Source organism: Coregonus lavaretus (assembly GCF_964263955.1).
Source record: "Coregonus lavaretus genome assembly, chromosome: 40".
Taxonomy (NCBI): Eukaryota; Metazoa; Chordata; class Actinopteri; order Salmoniformes; family Salmonidae; genus Coregonus; species Coregonus lavaretus.
In genome coordinates, this window is record NC_140027.1 from 11521109 (window position 1) to 11541997 (window position 20889).

Genomic DNA, 20889 nt, shown 5'->3' on the forward strand with positions numbered 1-20889 from the left:
TGGTTTTATGTCATTGAACAGGAGAATGTTTTCTTGCACATCATCACACTAATGGCTACTACTACCGTGTTGCTTTTTGCTTTTCTGTAATGATAACTGACATGAGCTAATGCAGAAAACATCTGAAATCTTGCTTTGTTCAGTCCATGTTTTAGAAGGCCAACCTGTTTTCACCTCTTGCTTTTGTTTTTGTTTTGTCCACCTTGACTCATTTTTGCGAGCAGACGGATCACATGAAATCCGCAGGTGCTTTTTAGGGTCCATGGCCCTAGCCATGGGGCATGGTAAAGTCGAACCACGGATATGTGGTCTCTTTTTACCATGTTTACTCCTCCCTTAGTTCTGTGCTCTCTGACCTCTCCCTGTGACCCTGTTTGTATGAACTTTAACCCTGGACCTGCGCATCCTTTTTAACCCTTGACCTGCCTGGGTTGGTAACTGACCACACTAATTTGTGCTTGTGTATATTGTAATGTTTGATACCCTCTAATATACAACACAAACATTTGTAAATGCCTAGGCCTCAGAAAGCCTATGTCAACCTGAAGTTGTTGACATAAGCACTTATGAATGTTTATGTAGTGCTGATGAAGGTGTCATGCGTTAACTGTGGATGTATTTTGTAGTTCTCACCGTTTTTGAAGGGTTACAGTAACTCTTAGCCTAACTCGTACGTCAAGGGACATCTTGGTAGTGCCTGCAGCGGAAGTGTGACATGACACTTGACATGTACAGCCGAAAGCATTCGTACACCCGCCCTCCCATTGGCATAACCTGTTAGATGTCCCTTTTAAGGGAAAAGTCCCATGTGAAACGTCTGTGACAATAAAACAATGGTGAATGCATGGAAATGCTTATGTCAAGTGTTGTGAAGTGTCATAGGGCAGTTTGAAGGAGGAGGTGGCATGTTGACCCCAGTGAACGAAGATATGTTTGCTTTGCCTATGGATGCAGCATCAATAGAGTACCAGGAAATGTGTAATTTAAGTAAATAAGAGATAAGTAAGGCTGATCCCAAATGGCACCCTATTCCCTATTTAGTCCACTACTTTTGACAGGGGCCCATAGGGCTCTGGTTAAAAGTAGTGCACTATTAAAGGACTCTCGATCTCCCTCAATCCTTCCCTCCTTTCCTCCCCTCAGGAGCGAGTGCAGAAGAGTTTCCCTCACCCTATCGATAAGTGGGCTATCGCCGACGCCCAGGCGGCCATCGAAAAGAGGAAGAGGAGGAATCCTTTGGCCCTGCCCGTGGATAAGATCCACCCGCTGCTCAAGGTAACCCACAATCCCAAACGTCCGAATGGGTCAGTATCTTCTCAGCGCATTTTGTCGTTCCAGTTTACCTGCTGTGTTGCAGTCTGCCATTGAAAACCATTGAAGACTACACACGGAAAAGTCATGGTATTTGTATTTGAGCAAAATGATTGGCCGTTCATTCAACCACGCTCCTCGCGAGTCACAACTTCCTGCGCACTCGAGCAGTACATGAGTTGAGTTGATGCCTTCACACGGCACACATGAGCTGTCCAGAGTAAAAAGGAGTGCTCATCAATCTATCGCTTATTTATTTTAGGAAAAGTGGTTTACAAAAGTAAAACTTCAATAGTGAACATACTAGCAAAATAATTAAATGTCTACATTGCTAAATTATATTACACTGTTTGAGAGAGAACTTAACTTAGGGCCCTGCATGACCCTAATGCATTTACAAATAAAAAGTTAACGTTGGACCCTGCTTTCAGGTAGTACATTGCTGTTTCAAAACTTTTGTGCCTACTGAACATGACCCTGGTGGCTAGACCAATCATAGTGAAGTGAACTGTAAGGTCAGCATGTAGCCTAGGTCTTCAGCACCCAGTACATTAGTCAGGCTGTGAGCCATTTTGAGGAAACAGCAGGGTGTATTCAGTGATGTACAGTGCCTTCAGAAAGTATTCACACCCTTTGTCTTTTTCCCAAAAAAATTGTGTTACAAGTGGGATTAAAATGGATTTGTCATTTGTTGTCAAGGACCTACACAAAATACTCTTGTCAAAGTAAAAAATAATAATATCTTGATTAGATGCAGCGAGGGAAAAAAGTATTTGATCCCCTGCTGATTTTGTACGTTTGCCCACTGACAAAGAAATTATCAGTCTATAATTTTAATGGTAGGTTTATTTGAACAGTGAGAGACAGAATAACAAAAAAGAAATCCAGAAAAACGCATGTCAAAAATGTTATAAATTGATTTGCATTTTAATGAGGGAAATAAGTATTTGACTCCCTCTCAATCAGAAAGATTTCTGGCTCTCAGGTGTCTTTTATACAGGTAACGAGCTGAAATTAGGAGCACACTCTTAAAGGGAGTGCTCCTAATCTCAGTTTGTTACCTGTATAAAAGACACCTGTCCACAGAAGCAATCAATCAATCAGATTCCAAACTCTCCATCATGGCCAAGACCAAGGAGCTCTCGAAGGATGTCAGGGACAAGATTGTAGACCTACACAAGGTTGGAATGGGCTACAAGACCATCGCCAAGCAGCTTGGTGAGAAGGTGACAACAGTTGGTGCAATTATTTGCAAATGGAAGAAACACAAAATAACTGTCAATCTCCCTCGGCCTGGGGCTCCATGCAAGATCTCACCTCGTGGAGTTGCAATGATCATGAGAACGGTGAGGAATCAGCCCAGAACTACACGGGAGGATCTTGTCAATGATCTCAAGGCAGCTGGGACCATAGTCACCAAGAAAACAATTGGTAACACACTACGCCGTGTAGGACTGAAATCCTGCAGCGCCCGCAAGGTCCACCTGCTCAAGAAAGCACATATACAGGCCTGTCTGAAGTTTGCCAATGAACATCTGAATGATTCAGAGGAGAACTGGGTGAAAGTGTTGTAGTCAACTCAACTCGCCGTGTTTGGAGGAGGAGGAATGCTGCCTATGACCCCCAAGAACACCGTCCCCACCGTCAAACATGGAGGTGGAAACATTATGCTTTGGGGGTGTTTTTCTGCTAAGGGGACAGGACAACTTCACCGCATCAAAGGGACGATGGACGGGGCCATGTACCGTCAAATCTTGGGTGAGAACCTCCTTCCCTCAGCCAGGGCATTGAAAATGGGTCGTGGATGGGTATTCCAGCATGACAATGACCCAAAACACACAGCCAAGGCAACAAAGGAGTGGCTCAAGAAGAAGCACATTAAGGTCCTGGAGTGGCCTAGCCAGTCTCCAGACCTTAATCCCATAGAAAGCCTGTGGAGGGAGCTGAAGGTTCGAGTTGCCAAACGTCAGGCTCGAAACCTTAATGACTTGGAGAAGATCTGCAAAGAGGAGTGGGACAAAATCTCTCCTGAGATGTGTGCAAACCTGGTGGCCAACTACAAGAAACTGCACCATGCTCAAAGGGATATTCAATGTCTGTTTTTTTACCCATCTGCCAATAGGTGCCCTTCTTTGCGAAACATTGGAAAACCTTGCTGTTCTTTGGTTGAATCTGCTTGAAATTCAGTACTCGACTGGGGGACCTTACTAATTTTATGTGTGGGGTACAGAGATGGGGTACTCATTTAAAAATCATGTTAAATACTATTATTGCACACAGTGAGTCATTAGCCCACCCAACTACCTCATCCCTATATTGTTATTTATTTTGCTCTTTTGCACCCCAGTATCTCTATTTGCACATAATCTCTTGCACATCTAGCATTCCAGTGTTAATACTATTGTAATTATTCTGCACTATAGCCTATTTATTGCCTTACCTCCATAACTTGCTACATTTGCACACACTGTATATATATTTTCTGTTGTATTTCTGACTTTATGTTTTTTACCCCATATAACTCTGTGTTGTTTTTATTGCACTACTTTGCTTTATCTTGGCCAGGTCGCAGTTGTAAATGAGAACTTGTTCTCAACTGGCTTACCTGGTTAAATAAAGGTGAAATAAAAAAATAAAAATAAAAAATGCAACTTATTATGTGACTTGTTAAGCACATTCTTACTCTTGAACTTATTTAGGCTTGCCATAACAAAAGGGTTAAATACTTATTGACTCAAGACATTTCAGCTTTAAATGTTCTATTAATTTGTAAACATTTCTAAAAACATAATTCCACTTTGACATTATGGGGTATTGTGGATAGATCAGTGACACAAAATCAAAATTCAACAAAATGTGGAAAAAGTCAAGGGGTGTGAATACTTTCTGAAGGCACAGTAAAAAGTCCTAAATGTTGCAAATAGGACTGTCTGTCATATATTCATTTATTCCTTCATTCTGTCTGTTCTACACAGTATATCTGAAAGTGTTGTAACGTTACATCCATCTGAACAGGGCCCAGTTACTGAGATCTGTTCTCTACACTTCAGAAAGTGAAAATATTATGAAGCAGACAAAATAATTTATTGAACTGCATTTAAAGCGATTCAATAAACAAAATAGACATTTTGTGTTTACTTTGTCCAAAAATGTTTTCTGTTTCGGTGCCTACTGAACACAGCCCGAGGAAAGGTATTGGCCACTTTTCTCACAGTACCTATACTGACCAATAGAGGGAGACGTTTGACTGTTTTGTGGAATTGGTCATAAACAATAACAACGTTTTGGTAAAAAGCTGTGGGATGGGTATGGAGAATTGTAGAAAGCCAGTATGAGGGTTTGCGCTCAGGCTAAAATGAATGCACTTTTACCTTTCTGTATTCTTTCACCTATTGCCCCTTTAAATAAGGAATGATAGGCTTTACATTTCAGAATGCTAACTAACACCTAACCATATGAGGGACCAAGCAACCTTTTTAAATACTGGTCTCTTTTTGGGTACTTGATAAGAATATTCCACTTATATCCTTTAGACCTTTTTTGCTCTGAGCTCCAAGTGCTCTTTCTTTTAGAAATACACATATACATTGCAACAGCATAATTACTTGATTGACATCATTCAAAGCGAATTACCTTGCATAACCATCTCACATTACTTAATTAGTCTTAAAGTACCTATTGTGCCCAATTGCTGTTCAATGATGTGTACCTGTAACTAAAACGCATAAAGGCATTCTTACCCTGCACATTCTGCATACTGTGTAGTATTTAGGCCTACACCGTTTACATTAGTTCGAAAGTACAGTGGTCAGACTGTACAGTAGTCAAACCACACTGACCCTGCTTTTACCCATGATTCATTTCCCGACGATTCCTCTCTTCCTGGGTCCTTGTTCAGGAGGCACTAGGGTACAAGATCGACCACCAGTACAGTAGGTGTACATGTACGTTGTGGACTCATTTTCCCATAATTCCTCTCCCTTTGTTCAGGAGGTACTAGGGTACAAGATTGACCACCAGGTGTCGGTGTACATCGTGGCGGTGTTGGAGTACATCTCAGCAGACATCCTGAAGCTGGCAGGGAACTATGTGAGGAACATCCGCCACTACGAGATCTCCCAGCAGGACATCACCGTGGCCATGTGTGCCGATAAGGTGAGAGTAACGCCCTATGTTGTGCGTCGCAATGTATTGTGGGTCTTCAACATCCGCCACTACGAGATCTCCCAGCAGGACATCACCGTGGCCATGTGTGCCGATAAGGTGAGAGTAACGCCCTATGTTGTGCGTCACAATGTATTGTGGGTCTTCAACATCCGATACTATGAGATCTCCCAGCAGGACATCACTGGCCATATGTGGCAAAAAACTATTTCTAGTTATATAAGTGTTATTCTTGTAGATTCAATGACCGTACCAATCCCAGATTGCCCCTTTTTTATGTTGCTTTGAATATGAAATTAGATTGGCTTGTAAATGCTATTGTTGTTGTTTGCCGTAGTATGGCTGGTGGTGTGTGATGGTGAGAAGGCCCAGCAACCACACTGACTGGCCTATATACCACTAAAGCTGGAGTCCATAGGGTCATTTCTGAACATAAGCTGATGAAGAATGCCAGCTGAATGAGCGAGAATGTGTGCATGCCTTTGTACGCCTGTGTGTGTTTCTACGCTTGGGTCTCTCAGGATCCATTTCAATACAGGAAGTAAACTGAAATTCCAATTCCACATTTTCTTTACAGAAAATGACTGAAGAAAATTGGAATCGGAATTTCAGTTGACTCCCTGAATTGACTGAACTAAAATGGAATTGACTCCAACCTGGTCTCTATGCTGTTGTCCCTCTCTGTGTGACTATTAAACCTATTAAAAGTGGTCTATAACACTCTTTTTTTAGTAATTAGTAAGAATATGCCTGGCCACTTCTTTTCCCCATTTCCAGGTTCTGATGGACATGTTCCACCAGGACGAGGAGGACATCAGCGGTTTCCCCCTGATGGACGAGGAGCCATCCACCAGCGAGGAGCAGACCTACTACGACCTGGTCAAGACCTTCATGGCCGAGGTCCGACAGTACCTGCGCGACCTTAACCTTATCATCAAGGTGTTCCGCGAGCCCTTCGCCTCCAACGCCATGCTCTTCTCCCACCATGTGAGTAGTGATGGAGGTAGACTTTCACACACCTGCACACACGTGTGCAGCGATGGTCTTCCATCATGGCTTTGTTTGACTCTACTTTGGTATTTTCCCACTCCTTTTCTCCCCTCAACCACCACTCTCTCTCACTTCTCTTCTGCCACCTTCCTGCATTACACTGCTCCCCATCTCCCTCTTCCACCTATCTCTCTATCACCCTCTTCCCACCCGTCTCTCTCTCTCTCTCTCTCTCTCTCTCTCTCTCTCTCTCTCTCTCTCTCTCTCTCTCTCTCTCTCTCTCTCTCTCTCTCTCTCTCTCTCTCTCTCTCTCTCTCTCTCTCTCTCTCTCTCTCTCTACCTACTACCCCTGCAGGACGTGGAGAACATCTTCAGTCGCATCGTGGACATCCACGAGGTCACCCTCAAGCTGCTGGGCCTCATTGAAGACACGGTGGAGATGACAGACGAGGGGAGCCCGCACCCGCTGGTGGGCAGCTGCTTTGAAGACCTGGCCGAGGTGGGTGGGTGTTTGTGGAGGGGTGGGAGTGTCGGTGTGTATGTGGTGTTTATGGGAGCCCAGCTTGTTTGTGGTGGGCAGCTGCTTCAAAGACCTGGCTATGGTAGGTGTGTGGTTGGGGGGGGATTGTTATGCATGTGTGTGTGAAGCTGTCTGTGTTAAGAAATTGCTTTGTCTGCAAGAAAGTGTGTGTTTGTGGGGATATGTGTGTTTACGTGCATATATATTGTGTGGGTGGGTGTGTGTGTGCTGTTTCTGCATAGAAATTGCTCCTGGGCACCAAAAGACTGAGCTAAAGCCTAGGCATTAGCTTGGGGAGCTAACATGAGTCTTCAGGTACCAGGCAAGGTTGCTCATTACACAAGTGTGGTTCACTGAACCACTTCTGTTACACTTACACCTGTGTCTGAAAATGCACGGCTCCTGTTCACCAGAAGACTGTGTTAGTGCGCCGAGCGTCCTGGGCTTAGGTTACTTGTCATTCACAGACCCCACTTACACCCTATGGCTGTGGCCAGTGTCAGCAGCATGACTGTTATAAAACATGACATTTGATACATCTTTCTTTTAATTTCCAGGAGCTGGCCTTCGACCCCTACGAGACGTATGCTCAAGACATCCTGCGGACTGGCTTCCACGATCACTTCCTCAGCCAGCTGTCTAAACCGGGAGCTGCCTTTTACCTCCAGGTCAGAGGCCACACCCGCCAGCCTTATCATAACAAAGTCAGGCTTGATTACGCCATTGTTTATGTTGTTGTTGTCATAGGAAACATTGTAAACAACTGATGTATTCAAATGATGTTTTAAGAAAGTTAGGAGTTGCTCTGATGGAATGTAATAATCGTGTACTACAAATATTATTAATCACGTGCTATTTACACTACCGGTCAAATTTTTTTGAACACCTACTCATTCAAACGTTTTTATTTTTACTATTTTCTACGTTGTAGAATAATAGTGAAGACGACATAAACTATGAAATAACACATATGGAATCATGTAGTAACCAAGAAAGTGTTAAACAAATCAAAATATATTTTATATTTGAGATTCTTCAAATAGCCACCCTTTGCCTTGATGACAGCTTTGCACACACTTGGCAATCTCTCAACCAGCTTCATGAGTTAGTCACCTGGAATGCACTTGGCATTCTCTCATGCTTTTTACATTTGTATCGCAATTTCTGTTTTGAAAATCAAGATGAAAGTGGCCATTTTAAGCCCTTTTTAGACCTATACATGCCTTGTGTAGAACTTTTTGATTTGTGAACCGTACATGATACAGACAACATCTTCGTGTCATTGTGCTCCAATGTATTCATTAGAATTAATGTGAACAATTGTATTTCAGAATCTCGACATACTCCATGTTTTAGAGCACACTATAATGAGTATAATTGCATCAAGATGTTGGCATCATGTACGGTTCATGGATCATAAGGTCTTACAGGAGGCATGTATAGGTCTAAAAAGGGGATAAAACGTCCAATTTAATCATGATAAACAAATTAAAAACAGTGATTAAAATGTAAAAAGCATGTTAAACATTCCTCCCAGTGAAGTTCCTGTGAGAATTGCCAGAACAATCTGAGATACTAGAAATGTTATCGGCCCTTTCTGGAGAGGATTTGCCTTAAGAACTTTGTATAAGAATTTTCCCCCCAGACCACTGTTTGCTTATCACTGGTCTATACAGTGCCTTGCAAAAGTATTCATCCCCCTTGGGCGTTTTTCCTATTTTGTTGCATTACAACCTGTAATTTAAATGGATTTTTATTTGGATTTCATGTAATGGACATACACAGAAATAGTCCAAATTGGTGAAGTGAAATAAAAAAAATAACGGAAAGGTGGTGTGTGCATATGTATTCACCCCCTTTGCTGTGAAGCCCCTAAATAAGATCTGGTGCAACCAATTACTTTAAGAAGTCACATAATTAGCTAAATAAAGTCCAGCTGTGTGCAATCTAAGTGTCATATGATCTGTCACATGATCTCAGTATATATACACCTGTTCTGAAAGGCCACAGAGTTTGCAACACCACTAAGCAAGGGTCACCACCAAGCAAGTGGCACCATGGAGCTCTCCAAACAGATCAGGGACAGAGTTGTGGAGAAGTACAGATCAGGGTTGGGTTATAAAAAAAAATCTGAAACTTTGAACATCCCACGGAGCACCATTTTAAATCAATTATTAAAAAATTGAAAGAGAATGGCACCACAACAAACCTGCAGCCCACCAAAACTCACGGACCAGGCAAGGAGGGCATTAATCAGAGGCAGCAAAGAGACCAAAGATAACCCTGAAGGAGCTGTAAAGCTCCACATCGGAGATTGGAGTATCTGTCCATAGGACCACTTTAAGCCGTACACTCCACAGAGCTGGGCTTTACGGAAGAGTGGCCAGAAAAAAGCCATTACTTAATGAAAAAATAAGCAAACACGTTTGGTGTTCGCCAAAAGGCATGTGGGAGACTCCCCAAACATATGGAAGAAGGTACTCTGGTCAGATGAGACTAAAATTAAGCTTTTTGGCCATCAAGGAAAACGCTATGTCTGGCGCAAACCCAACACCTCTCATCACCCCGAGAACACCATCCCCACAGTGAAGCATGGTGGTGGCAGCATCAAGCTGTGGGGATGTTTTTCATCGGCAGGGACTGGGAAACTGGTCAGAATTGAAGGAATGATGGATGGCGCTAAATACAGGGAAATTCTTGAGGGAAACCTGTTTCAGTCTTCCAGAGATTTGAGCCTGGGACGGAGGTTCACCTTCCAGCAGGACAATGACCCTAAACATACTGCTAAAGCAACACTTGAGTGGTTTAAGGGGAAACGTTTAAATGTCTTGGAATAGTCAAAGCCCAGACCTCAATCCAATTGAGAATCTGTGGTATGACTTAAAGATTGCTGTACACCAGCGGAACCCATCCAACTTGAAGGAGCTGGAGCAGTTTTGCCTTGAAGAATGGGCAAAAATCCCAGTGGCTAGATGTACCAAGCTAATAGAGAAATACCCCAAGAGACTTGCAGCTGTAATTGCTACAAAAGGTGGCTCTACAAAGTATTGACTTTGGGGGGGTGAATAGTTATTAAAGTTTTCTGTTTTTTTGTCTTATTTCTTGTTTGTTTCACCCAAAAAATTATTTTGCATTTTCAAAGTGGTAGGCATGTTGTGTAAATCAAATGATACAAACCCCCAGAAACCCATTGTAATTCCAGGTTGTAAGGCAGCAAAATAGGAAAAATGCCAAGGGGGGGTGAATACTTTCGCAAGCCACTATATACCTTGATTAGGTTTGACACCGTATTACCTGCCCAAGTTAACCCACATCTCTCTCTGTCTCTGACAATCCAGTCTATATGCGAAGGCTTTAAGGAAGCAGTCCAGTACGTCCTGCCCCGGTTGCTCCTGACACCTGTCTATCATTGTCTCCACTATTTTGAGATCTTAAAGGTAAGCATATATGAGCATTCATAATGTGGTCCTCTGTAGCTCAATTGGTAGAGCATGGCACTTGCATTGCCAGGATTGTGGGGTTCGATTCCCAGGTCCACCCATACGTAAAATGTATGCATGCTGGACTGTCTGATCCATAATAAAGTGTGTAAATATGTTGTATAAGTATTACGAAAGGTACTGTAATATGGATCAGAAAGCCTTGGATGGGTGCAGGGGGGCTGGTTTCTCCCCGACGATGATCCACCAGCACACAGTGGATGTGGAATCTCAATGTTTTTTTGGTTTTTTTTTATCTGCAGTTCAAAACAACAACAAAGGAGTCCCAGCTAAGGGACGGCGCAGGAGAAATGTAACCACTCTCAAATTCATAGACCGATCTATGGATGCAAGGACTTGACCATCCATGAGATCGAAATGATCATTTTAACCATGTTTTGAGGCTATATAGTGTTTGTTTACAAACAATGGAGTAAAAAAAGCGTATATTTCGGTTTCTGATGGGGTACGACAGTTGAACTAAGCTCATGAGGCATTTTTTGGTTATGTTTTTCAAGAATTAATGGGTATATATAATTAATTTAAAAGTAAAAAAAATGGATGTATCAATTGCAGATTGCCCATTAGAAGGAGAGTGAGGTTCCAATCTCCTTCTCGTATTCTTTAACTTATTCAGACAGGTTTAAAATCAGAGGAGGGAGAATAGGTGGGAGGGACAGATGGTAAGAAGGGAGGATGCGGCGATTGGCCTCTGGTGGGTAGTCTTGCATGTGTTTAGAGCAGAAAGTGTTACCGCTGGACCACATGATCTGTACTAGTGTGGAATCTCTGCTAAAAGTAACAAGGACCCGAACCATGTGTCCCCTCCTAGAGAGCCTTAGTGTCGGGCTCCTTGTTCACCCTTAGGCCTAGATTTGGCCCCCACAGTCCTTATTCTCCCCTGAGCCTCTTTCCAGCAAGCCATGGAGGTGGCGGCTGCTCTGCAGAGGGCTAAATCGCTGAAATGCCTCATAATTTTTTTCTACCCCCAGCTTACTTACTGCGAGTACAGGGTAAAGGGAAAGCGGGTGTGGAGAGAAGGAGTCTCTTTCTGCCTTGTCCTCAGATGGCATAACCAAAGGGACAGCCATATGATGCATACGCATGGGTTATGTTCATTAGGCACCAAACGGAAGACAACAGACAAACAAGGGACTTTTTTTTTTGTGTGTGTGCAAAATGCTTTTAAAACGTTTTACGTTGCATGCTCTAATGAACACGACCTTGGTTTCTCCATCCACTCCTGGAGGTGCATAGTTTCTCTATTTTCTCACAAGGGGGCAAACTTATGGTGTCTCAAGCCATTCCAAGATGTAAAAACATGATTCTCCTGGTTTTCGGGGAGATAAATTAGTATCTTCTATCGCTGTGCAAATACATTATATAGACGTGTACCATGGCATTGTTAAATACTTGTTTCTGATTGGCTTGAAGGGCATTCTAGAGTGTGCATTATTTCCCTATCAGCACGGTATAATTCAAAGGCTATAGTTAATTATTACATGTTCTATGTTTGAGCTGCTTTTGAAAGCAAAAGTCGAATTGAAAACATTTGACATTGTTGAATTCGATTTTCATAATAGCAAGCTAGGACTGATGGTTTGGTTAGCTAACTAGCAAGTCTGTTTGTTTGGTTACCAAGGCAACTAATAAACTTGCTAGCTACTTCAGTGGATGTTGAATACATTTCTACCTGCAAATGAACACATTTCTAGCGGCAAATGTGTTAAATTATAGCCATGGTATAAAAGGGATAATCCACTCTGGGCTCAATGCGTTCTCTGGAAAATAATGCAACTCCGTGGAAGGTTAGTTAAACTCCGCTAGCACATCGTAGAACACTCCTTCCACGTCGTTCATTCTTTTCCATAGAACGCATAGCCCCTCATTGATTTATCCCTTACATGTCATGCATTTGTACAGGGACACAAGACTAAATCAAACCATAATATAGACACTGTCGCTACAGATGCAAAAGGTAGGGCTGTCTGTATTTTAACAACAGCATGCTAGCAACTTTATTGGTTTAGAGACTCTTGAATAAAAACTGCAAAGAAAATAACATGGTTTAAGGATAGATAGAGAAAAAAGTAATTGAATATTCAATGTTTTCTCCTTGACGGCTATTTTTAGGTCCGCTCACCAAAACACATTTGGCTACCAGAGCCATGTACGTGTATATATGGCTTATACAGTGCATTCGGAAAGTATTCAGACCCCTTGACTTTTTCCACATTTTGTTACGTTACAGCCTTATCCTACAATTGATTAAATCGTTTTTTTCCTCATCAATCTACACACTGAATATCTAAAATATCAACAAAAAAAATGAAAAATCACATTTACATAAGTATTCAGACACTTTACTCAGTACTTTGTTGAAGCACCTTTGGCAGCAATTACAGTCTTGAGTCTTCTTGGGTATGACGCTACAAGCTTGGCACACCTGTATTTGGGGAGTTTCTCCCATTCTTCTTTGCAGATCCTCTTAAGCTCTGTCAGGTTGGATGGGGAGCGTTGCTGCACAGCTATTTTGAGGTCTCTCCAGAGACGTTCGATCAGGTTCAAGTCCGGGCTCTGGCCGGGCCACTCAAGGACATTCAGAGACTTGTCCCGAAGCCACTTCTGCGTTGTCTTGGCTGTGTGCTTAGAGTCATTGTCCTGTTGGAAGGTGAACCTTCACCGCAGTCTGAGGTCCTGAGTGCTCTGGAGCAGGTTTTCATCAAGGATCTCTCTGTACTTTGCTCTGTTCATCTTTCTCTCGATCCTGACTCCCAGTCCCTCACGCTGAAAAACATCCCCACAACATGATGCTGCCACCATGCTTCAGCTTAGGGACGGTGCCAGGTTTCCGCCAGATGTGACGCTTGGCATTCAGGCCAAAGAGTTCAATCTTGGTTTCATCAGACCAGAGAATCTTGTTTCTCATTGGTCAGAGTCCTTTAGGTGCCTTTTGGCAAACTCCAAGCGGGCTGTCGTGCCTTTTACTGAGGAGTGGTTTCCGTCTGGCCACTCTACCATAAAGGCCTGATTGGTGGAGTGCTGCAGAGATGGTTGTCCTTCTGGAAGGTCCTCCCATCTCCACAGAGGAACTCTTGAGCTCTGTCAGAGTGACCATCGGGTTCTCGGTCACCTCCCTGACCAAGGCCCTTCTCCCCCGATTGCTCAGTTTGGTCGGGTGGCCAGCTCTAGGAAGAGTCTTGGTGGTTCCAAACTTCTTCCATTTAAGAATGATGGAGGCCACTTTGTTCTTGGGGACCTTCAATGCTGCAGTAATTTTTTGGTACCCTTCCCCAGATCTGTGCCTCAACACAATCCTGTCTCTGAGCTCTACGGACAATTCCTTCGACTTCATGGCTTGGTTTTTGCTCTGACATGCACTGTCAACTGTGGGACCTTATATAGACTGGTGTGTGCCTTTCCAAATCATGTCCAATCAATTGAATTTACCACAGGTGGACTCCAATCAAGTTGTAGAAACATCTCAAGGATGATCAATGGAAACAGGATGTACCTGAGCTCAATTTCGGGTCTGAATACTTATTTCAGTTGTTTTCTTTATACATTTGCTAAAATTTCTAAAAACCTGTTTTCACTTTGTCATTATGGGGTATTGTGTGTAGATTGATGAGGGAAAAATTTATAATTTCATCAATTTTAGAATAAGGCTGTAAAGTAACAAAATGTGGGAAAAAATCAAGGGGTCTGAATACTTTCCGAATGCACTGTATATATAAAGAAGGAGGGTGACCATTGCGTGGTATTTCACAAAGGGTCATGTGGTGTCAGTTGAATGTTGGTAGCCATTTTGTTCCTTGGTCATCGCTAAAGAAAGTAAGAATTAAGGGGAAACACTGGAGTTGAGGGGGTTGGGAATGAGAGAATGATGGAGAGGGAGAGTTGAAGAACTTATTCTTTCCTCAGCCCTAATCTCGCTCATGAGTTTGGCCTTATACCGCATCATGATCCTTCACAAGACTCCCCCTACCAGCGAAACCACCTGACCCAACATTTTATTATCTTCCTCCCTCTTACCCACTCTTCCCCCGCCCCTATCCCCTCTTCTCCCCCTCCTTTCCACAGCAACTGGAGGAGAAGAGCGAGGACGAGGAGGACAAGGAGTGTCTGAAGCAGGCCATCACGGCGCTGCTCAATCTGCAGAGTAGCATGGAAAGGATCTGCTCCAAGAACATGGCCAAGAGGAGGCTGAGGTAGGAAGGGGAGCGCCAACTTACAACCCCTCCTGGCCAATCCACACCTGGTTTTCTTGACCAAAGAAGATACAAAGCTAACTCAGACACACACAATACATGTGCACACACACTGACTGATGCAATAATAGAAATCCACAAGAAAAATATAACTCAGACACACATAATGGCACAGACCAGACAAGCACATATGTACCACATGTGTACCAAAAGGTGGATATGTCTCAAATGTGCACTATATATGCTCAGAGGCGTTAACACTTGCACAGCACAATACACACATCACAATAGACACACACTTACACACACACACACACACACACACACAGCAATTCATACTACTGCCTCATGGTGTACCCCTCCCATCCTATGCACACCCCCCACCCTAAGCTCAGTTCTGAGTTTCCCTCTGGACCTAAAATAGACTCGTGGGGGGAGGGAGAGGGTTGGAGGGGGGCTCACCACTGTGTTGTCGGAGGGAAGTTGTGTCAGGAATTGGGCCGTCCTGTTCTGATATTATTGTTCCCGGCTTTGAGAAAGAAAAAAAAAAGGTGAGGGAGTTTGAAAGGGGGGAAAACGAATCCCCTTGCTTTCAACAGTGGACTTTTGCATCCCAACCTTGCAGACCATTTTTCTCTCCATCCCTCCTTTTGTATTGGTGAAGAAAACAGGGTGTTGTTTTGGTTACATGCGGTTGTCGCTCGTTCTTTACTTGTGTGGAAGCGAAGAGCGTCGAGTATGAGGACGTAGGGTATAAACAATTTTTTTTTTTTTACCCCTTTGTTGCTGTTCTTTTTTGTTTTGTTTTTTGTTAGTTTTTTCATGGGGAGAGGATGGCTTATCTTACGGTATGTCTTTACACCCCATACTTTGGCGGGAACGTGGGGATGGTGACACAAACAGGAGGTTAAAATGGACAGTCCGAGAGGACGCACTAAGTTGGGGTACCCGGCAAGGGTTGACTTTGGCCTGTTTTGCTACACCTTTCCTGTCTCTAGGGGTCTTTGTATTTCGAGAGCCAGAACAAAGAACAATCCAAGAGTTCTATTGTCACAGCCATTTGAATTATGCTTGCTCTTTCGCAAGCTTGCTGTTCATTAGGAAAAACATAATAAGCTCTCAGTCGCTAATGCTCTGGCAAGGTCCATCGCTGCCTGGGATAAATTATGGTTTGATAATGATGCTCGTTATATATTTTTGCTTTAATTAAATTCTTGATTCATTTAATCGTAAGACTGCTAGTTTAAAGATTAATGTAAATGCACTTCAAATATAACCGCTTTGTTCAGACTTCAGAGTAGGCAAAGTTTTGACTGTTTCTTTCTGTATATAGTTTTTAGAGTTTCACACTTAATAGGACTGGGAAATGGGAATTGTAGTTTTTGGGTCGAGGTTTGAGTGTAGTCTATCCCTTGCCCTTCAGAGGTGCCCCTTGTCTCTCAGCGAAGCTAATTCGGCCAGTTGACAGTCGTCCTGTACTTTGAGGTGCTGGTATGAAGACAGGCGCGCACAAGTTGGTTTCGACTGCCTCCCCTGCCTCTCGGGAGTGCTGATGCAAGTCATCGTGCGTCCGCGAAAAACAAAGTAAGCTCCTTCCCCCCCCGATTGTTTACTAGTAGTTCAGACGCACTGTACTAGCTGGTGTTAAATCCTTGTTGATCTTTTTTTCTATCCCCTCTCACTCAATCGATTGTAGAACCCCAACAAATCTTTAACCCCCCCCCCCCCCCCACCCCCCAATAAAAGACAATTCGGACATCCGAAATCAAGCCCCCGTGGCTCAATGCTGTTTGATTATTCTAAGTAGGTGGTTTTAGAAGTGGTCATTGGAATTATTGCCCAGCTTATTGTTATGAGCAGTAGAGGTGAGATTTTGGTTCTGGTGGGCCGCAGAGCTTTCTGGTCTTCTGTTTACTTAAGTTTTGTCATTCTGGTTTTGCAAGACCACCATATGTGCTGGTTTTCACTCAAACCAGTCTTTTTGTATTGAATTGCTGAAAGAGTTTTAGACTTACTCCTCACATGACCTAGCGATTACAGCAGGAGGCATGCTCCTTAATAATGAATAGAGACTGAAAATAGACATTTGGTATAATGAGAATAAAGAGATTGATTAAAACAAAGACTAGGCTACATTGTGGTCCTAAAAGAACTGGAATGAGAGATACTCATTTTGGAATAGGATAGTCAGACCATAGACCATATTAATGGTATGATGAACCAGAGCAATATTTAAATAGTCACGGACTCAAAGAAATATAATCAGATGCTCTTTATTCTTTTAGACTCATTCTGTTCTTATGCACTTTCTCAGTTGGTCCGCCGAGGCACCCTGTTAACCATGGGTATGGGCCCTTCCTCTGTAGACTACCGTTTTGTTCAACTGCTGGAATGGTGAGGAAGTCTAGTCAATTGGCCTGCTGGTCCACCAGTGTTGGGTGGAAACTGAAGGGACATGACTGACCAGCAAACCGATGTTGAATAACCTAATTGGTTCTGGTTAGGTTAAGTTTAGGGCTATTGGTGTGGTTAAAGGAAAACTCCACCAAAAACTATATTTTTGTATTTATTTCATTAGTCCATTGTTGATATAGTCCCTAAATGTTTTGCATGTCAGCAATCAACATTTTGTGACTTTATCAACAATGGACTAATTAAACAAATACCAAAAGATAGTTTTTGGCTGGAGTTTTCCTTTAACCACACCAATAGCCCTAATTTTCCTTTAAGGTTAGGGTCAGGATTAGAGTTATGGGTTGGGATGCCAGTCACGTCGCTTCAGTCGCACCCACCAGTGTTTTGCTAATGAGATGTTATTTGTAGGAACCCCCTCCTGGACCAGGTTTAGTTATACCGCTGCTTTAGAAACTCCGCCACCCACACTGACCCTCCACTCAATCTCAGTCTTGCTGGCTTTGTTGACTCGTTTTCCGTTGTCAATGTGCTGTGACCATCAGACCCACTTTTCCCTTCCTCTCTCCTTCCACCTTTCTCCCTTTTTTCTCTCACATTATTTCTTACATTCAACTTTCTTTCCTATTATCTCTCTTTTTCACCTTTCTCTCTCTCCTCAAACTCTTTGGCGGCACCAGCGAGTCGGCCTGCCGCTTCTACAGCCAGCAGATGAAGGGCAAGCACCTGGCCATCAAGAAGATGAACGAGATCCAGAAGAACATTGATGGCTGGGAGGGCAAGGACATCGGCCAGTGCTGCAACGAATTCCTCATGGAGGGGACGCTGACGCGCGTGGGCGCCAAGCACGAACGGCACATCTTCCTCTTCGATGGCCTGATGATCTGCTGCAAGTCCAACCACGGCCAGCCGCGCTTGCCTGGCGCCTCGTCCACTGCCGAGTACCGCCTCAAGGAGAAGTTCTTCATGCGCAAGGTGCAGATCAACGACAAGGACGACAAGGAGGGCGAGTACCGTCACGCCTTTGAGATCATCCTCAAGGACGGCAACAGCGTGGTGTTCGCTGCCAAGTCGGCCGAGGACAAGAACGGCTGGATGGCGGCGCTCATCTCGCTGCAGTACCGCTCAACGCTGGAGCGCATGCTGGACTCGGCCATGCTACAGGAGGAGAAGGAGGAGCAAATGAGGCTGCCCGGGGCGGAGCTTTACCGGTTCGCCACACCCGACTCGGAGGAGAACGTGGTGTTCGAGGAGAACGTGCAGTCCAAGTCGGGCATCCCCATCATCAAGGCGGGTACAGTGCTCAAGCTCATCGAAAGGCTCACCTTCCACATGTATGCAGGTGAGAAAAAGCACATGACACAGAAAGGGTTTCCTATGTTGACCTGTTATGACCTGTTGAAATGCATGCCTTTTCCGTACAGTAGGTTATACAAATACCTCCCTCGTATGTATGGAATAACAGTAGTTGCTCAATCCTGGAAGAGAACATCTTGCAGATCCTTTCCCATCGTAGAACAGGGGCAGGGTTTTGGGGTTAGAGGAGGAGAGTCCTGTGAAAAAGTAGTCGATAGGAGTACATTTGGTGTTCAACAACAGGTTTAACCCTTCACACTCGTGGGAATTGGCCTGTATGGATAGGGCTAAATTTAAATATTTTTTACAGAATAAATATGAAATGCATAAGCATGGTAGCAATTGAAAGGGAACAGTTTGGAGATTATGGGAACATTATTAGACCATAGTTGAAGACACGACAGTTCTCCTGACACAAGACTGAATCCAAACATTACACTGTTGATTTTATGTGCATTTTACATTTACTGTACTTTTCGCCGCAATCTGAAAATACTCTGTATACATTCAGTAACATGATAACAATATTTCTGAAAAATGTGGGGTGGATGCAACATAAGACAACAAAATTGTTTGAGTGAGAGGACTAACTGGTGTCTCCAGGTGGCCACACACCTCTCCAAACTGTGCAGAGTTCCTCAGTAATTTCAATGCACTTTTATGAGTCTTCAACTATAAGGTGCTTTTTTTGTATTCTCCTAGCTGAGCCGTTGAGGAACTAGAGCAAGCACACTTGTAGTTGTTTTGTTTGTAACACAGACCTGCATCGCCGCCATCACACAATTACTGTTGTTTACGCAATCCATAAACGGCACATTTTAAATCACAATCTGAGTCAGTTGGGCATCATGAAAGCTTGTTCTATTGCCAACATGACTAGCTAAGTTATAAAATACTATCTTACAGTGTTAGGCTTTCACAGGGCAATTCCCAGAGAAACCGATCGTAATTTTGGTGTGCATAGAAAAGAGTCATTCTGTTCAGAACAACCCAGGGTATGACGCCATGTCATCTTGTAAACTGTACATCAAACATAGTCATCATAAAGATTGACACTGCACGTTTTTCTACAGCCACTGCGTTCCAATTTAGGCGCTTATCAGTGCCCAAATATGCAATTCTCAACCTGTATACGGGTACGAGTGTAAAGGGCTACGAGGAACAGGAAGTAGACATGGGTCGCATCTCAAATGGCTCCCTCTCCACATTTCATGTCCTTGATGTGAGAGAACTGGACAGGTGAAAGTGAATTCCTAGAAACCTAGATATTTTCTGTATCTTGTTAATTTTATCCTGACTATTAGGGCCTGGTCTCTTACTCATGTGTTCCCAGCATTGTACACCTCCATTATTTGTGGTTATGCAATATACACTTGCCCAGTGCCTGTTCCTGTCATCACCTATTTGTTCTACACACAAAACCTTGAGCTTGGCGCAAACAAAGTTTATGCTAACATTAAATTTGTCATCCCCAAGTCCATTTATAGCTGTTTTCACACGGCTCGTAAATATTTGGCCACACTTGACGTCAGAACGCGGGATGTGATGACCTGCTTTGTTTCAGTGTCAGTTTAGCCCCTGATAACACAACGAGAACTGATAAAGAACAAAAAACAAGAGGACGAAGCCTATTCATCTTCACGTCGCCATTTAGTAAGTGACCGGTAGTAGCAGATCTTTCCTGCTTGTCATTTGCCCTTCTGTTTAGTGTTTAAAGGGGATGTTCAGTATCCTCACCTTGTGTGTAGCTGTTTAAAGAAAACCAAACCATGGATCACAGTTCCTCCAGGCCCATAGAGTACTTTCATGGTTAGGAACCATCTAGCATCAAGTTATAAAATACTGAATTTCCCCTTTAAACACAGCCCTTTGTGGAGTGTTGGTGAGCTAGCCATTACAATGTTGTTGAGGTAATCACTTTGCACAATTCAGCGACACCTGAACTCCTTTAGTGACTCCTCACAATAGCCAAACAAAAAAATTCCATGATTTTCGGGATGTTTACGAAATGTAATCCATCAAATAGTCCTTTGGAGGAAGGATTGTTGACATATATTTGTATCTAAAAGTTGGCATATTTCTGACATTTTGGCCTTTCCCAGGCCTCCTTTAAGACTCCATAATGCTTTATCTGTAGGTGCTACAAAGCAAAAATTGATGTCATATGAGGTTTTACCACTTGCTCTGTAATATGAGTAGTATTTAGATTTTGAAAAATATATATATACACTACCAGTCAAAAGTTTGGACACACCTATTCATTCAAGGGTTTTTCTTAATTTTTTACAATTTTTTACATTGTAGAATAATAGTGAAGACATCAAAACTATGAAATAACACATATGGAATTATGTAGTAAGGGCGGCAGGTAGCTTAGTGGTTAAGAGCGTTGTGCCAGTAACCGAAAGGTCGCTGGTTCTAATCCCCGAGCCGACTAGGTGGAAAG

The 20889-nt window shown here is 43.2% G+C and overlaps 1 protein-coding gene across 2 annotated transcripts in view; it reads left to right on the forward strand.

Annotated features, from left to right (window-relative positions):
* sos1 (son of sevenless homolog 1) overlaps positions 1-20889 on the forward strand; it is a 71230-nt gene that overhangs the window by 24728 nt on the left and 25613 nt on the right. For both annotated transcript variants that reach the window (XM_084156754.1, XM_084156753.1), the window contains exons 3-10: positions 1144-1275; positions 5302-5466; positions 6253-6462; positions 6821-6964; positions 7543-7653; positions 10324-10422; positions 14548-14675; positions 17768-18429. In XM_084156754.1, coding sequence (XP_084012880.1) covers positions 1144-1275; positions 5302-5466; positions 6253-6462; positions 6821-6964; positions 7543-7653; positions 10324-10422; positions 14548-14675; positions 17768-18429 — 1651 coding nt within the window. The remainder of the gene's footprint in view (positions 1-1143; positions 1276-5301; positions 5467-6252; positions 6463-6820; positions 6965-7542; positions 7654-10323; positions 10423-14547; positions 14676-17767; positions 18430-20889) is intronic.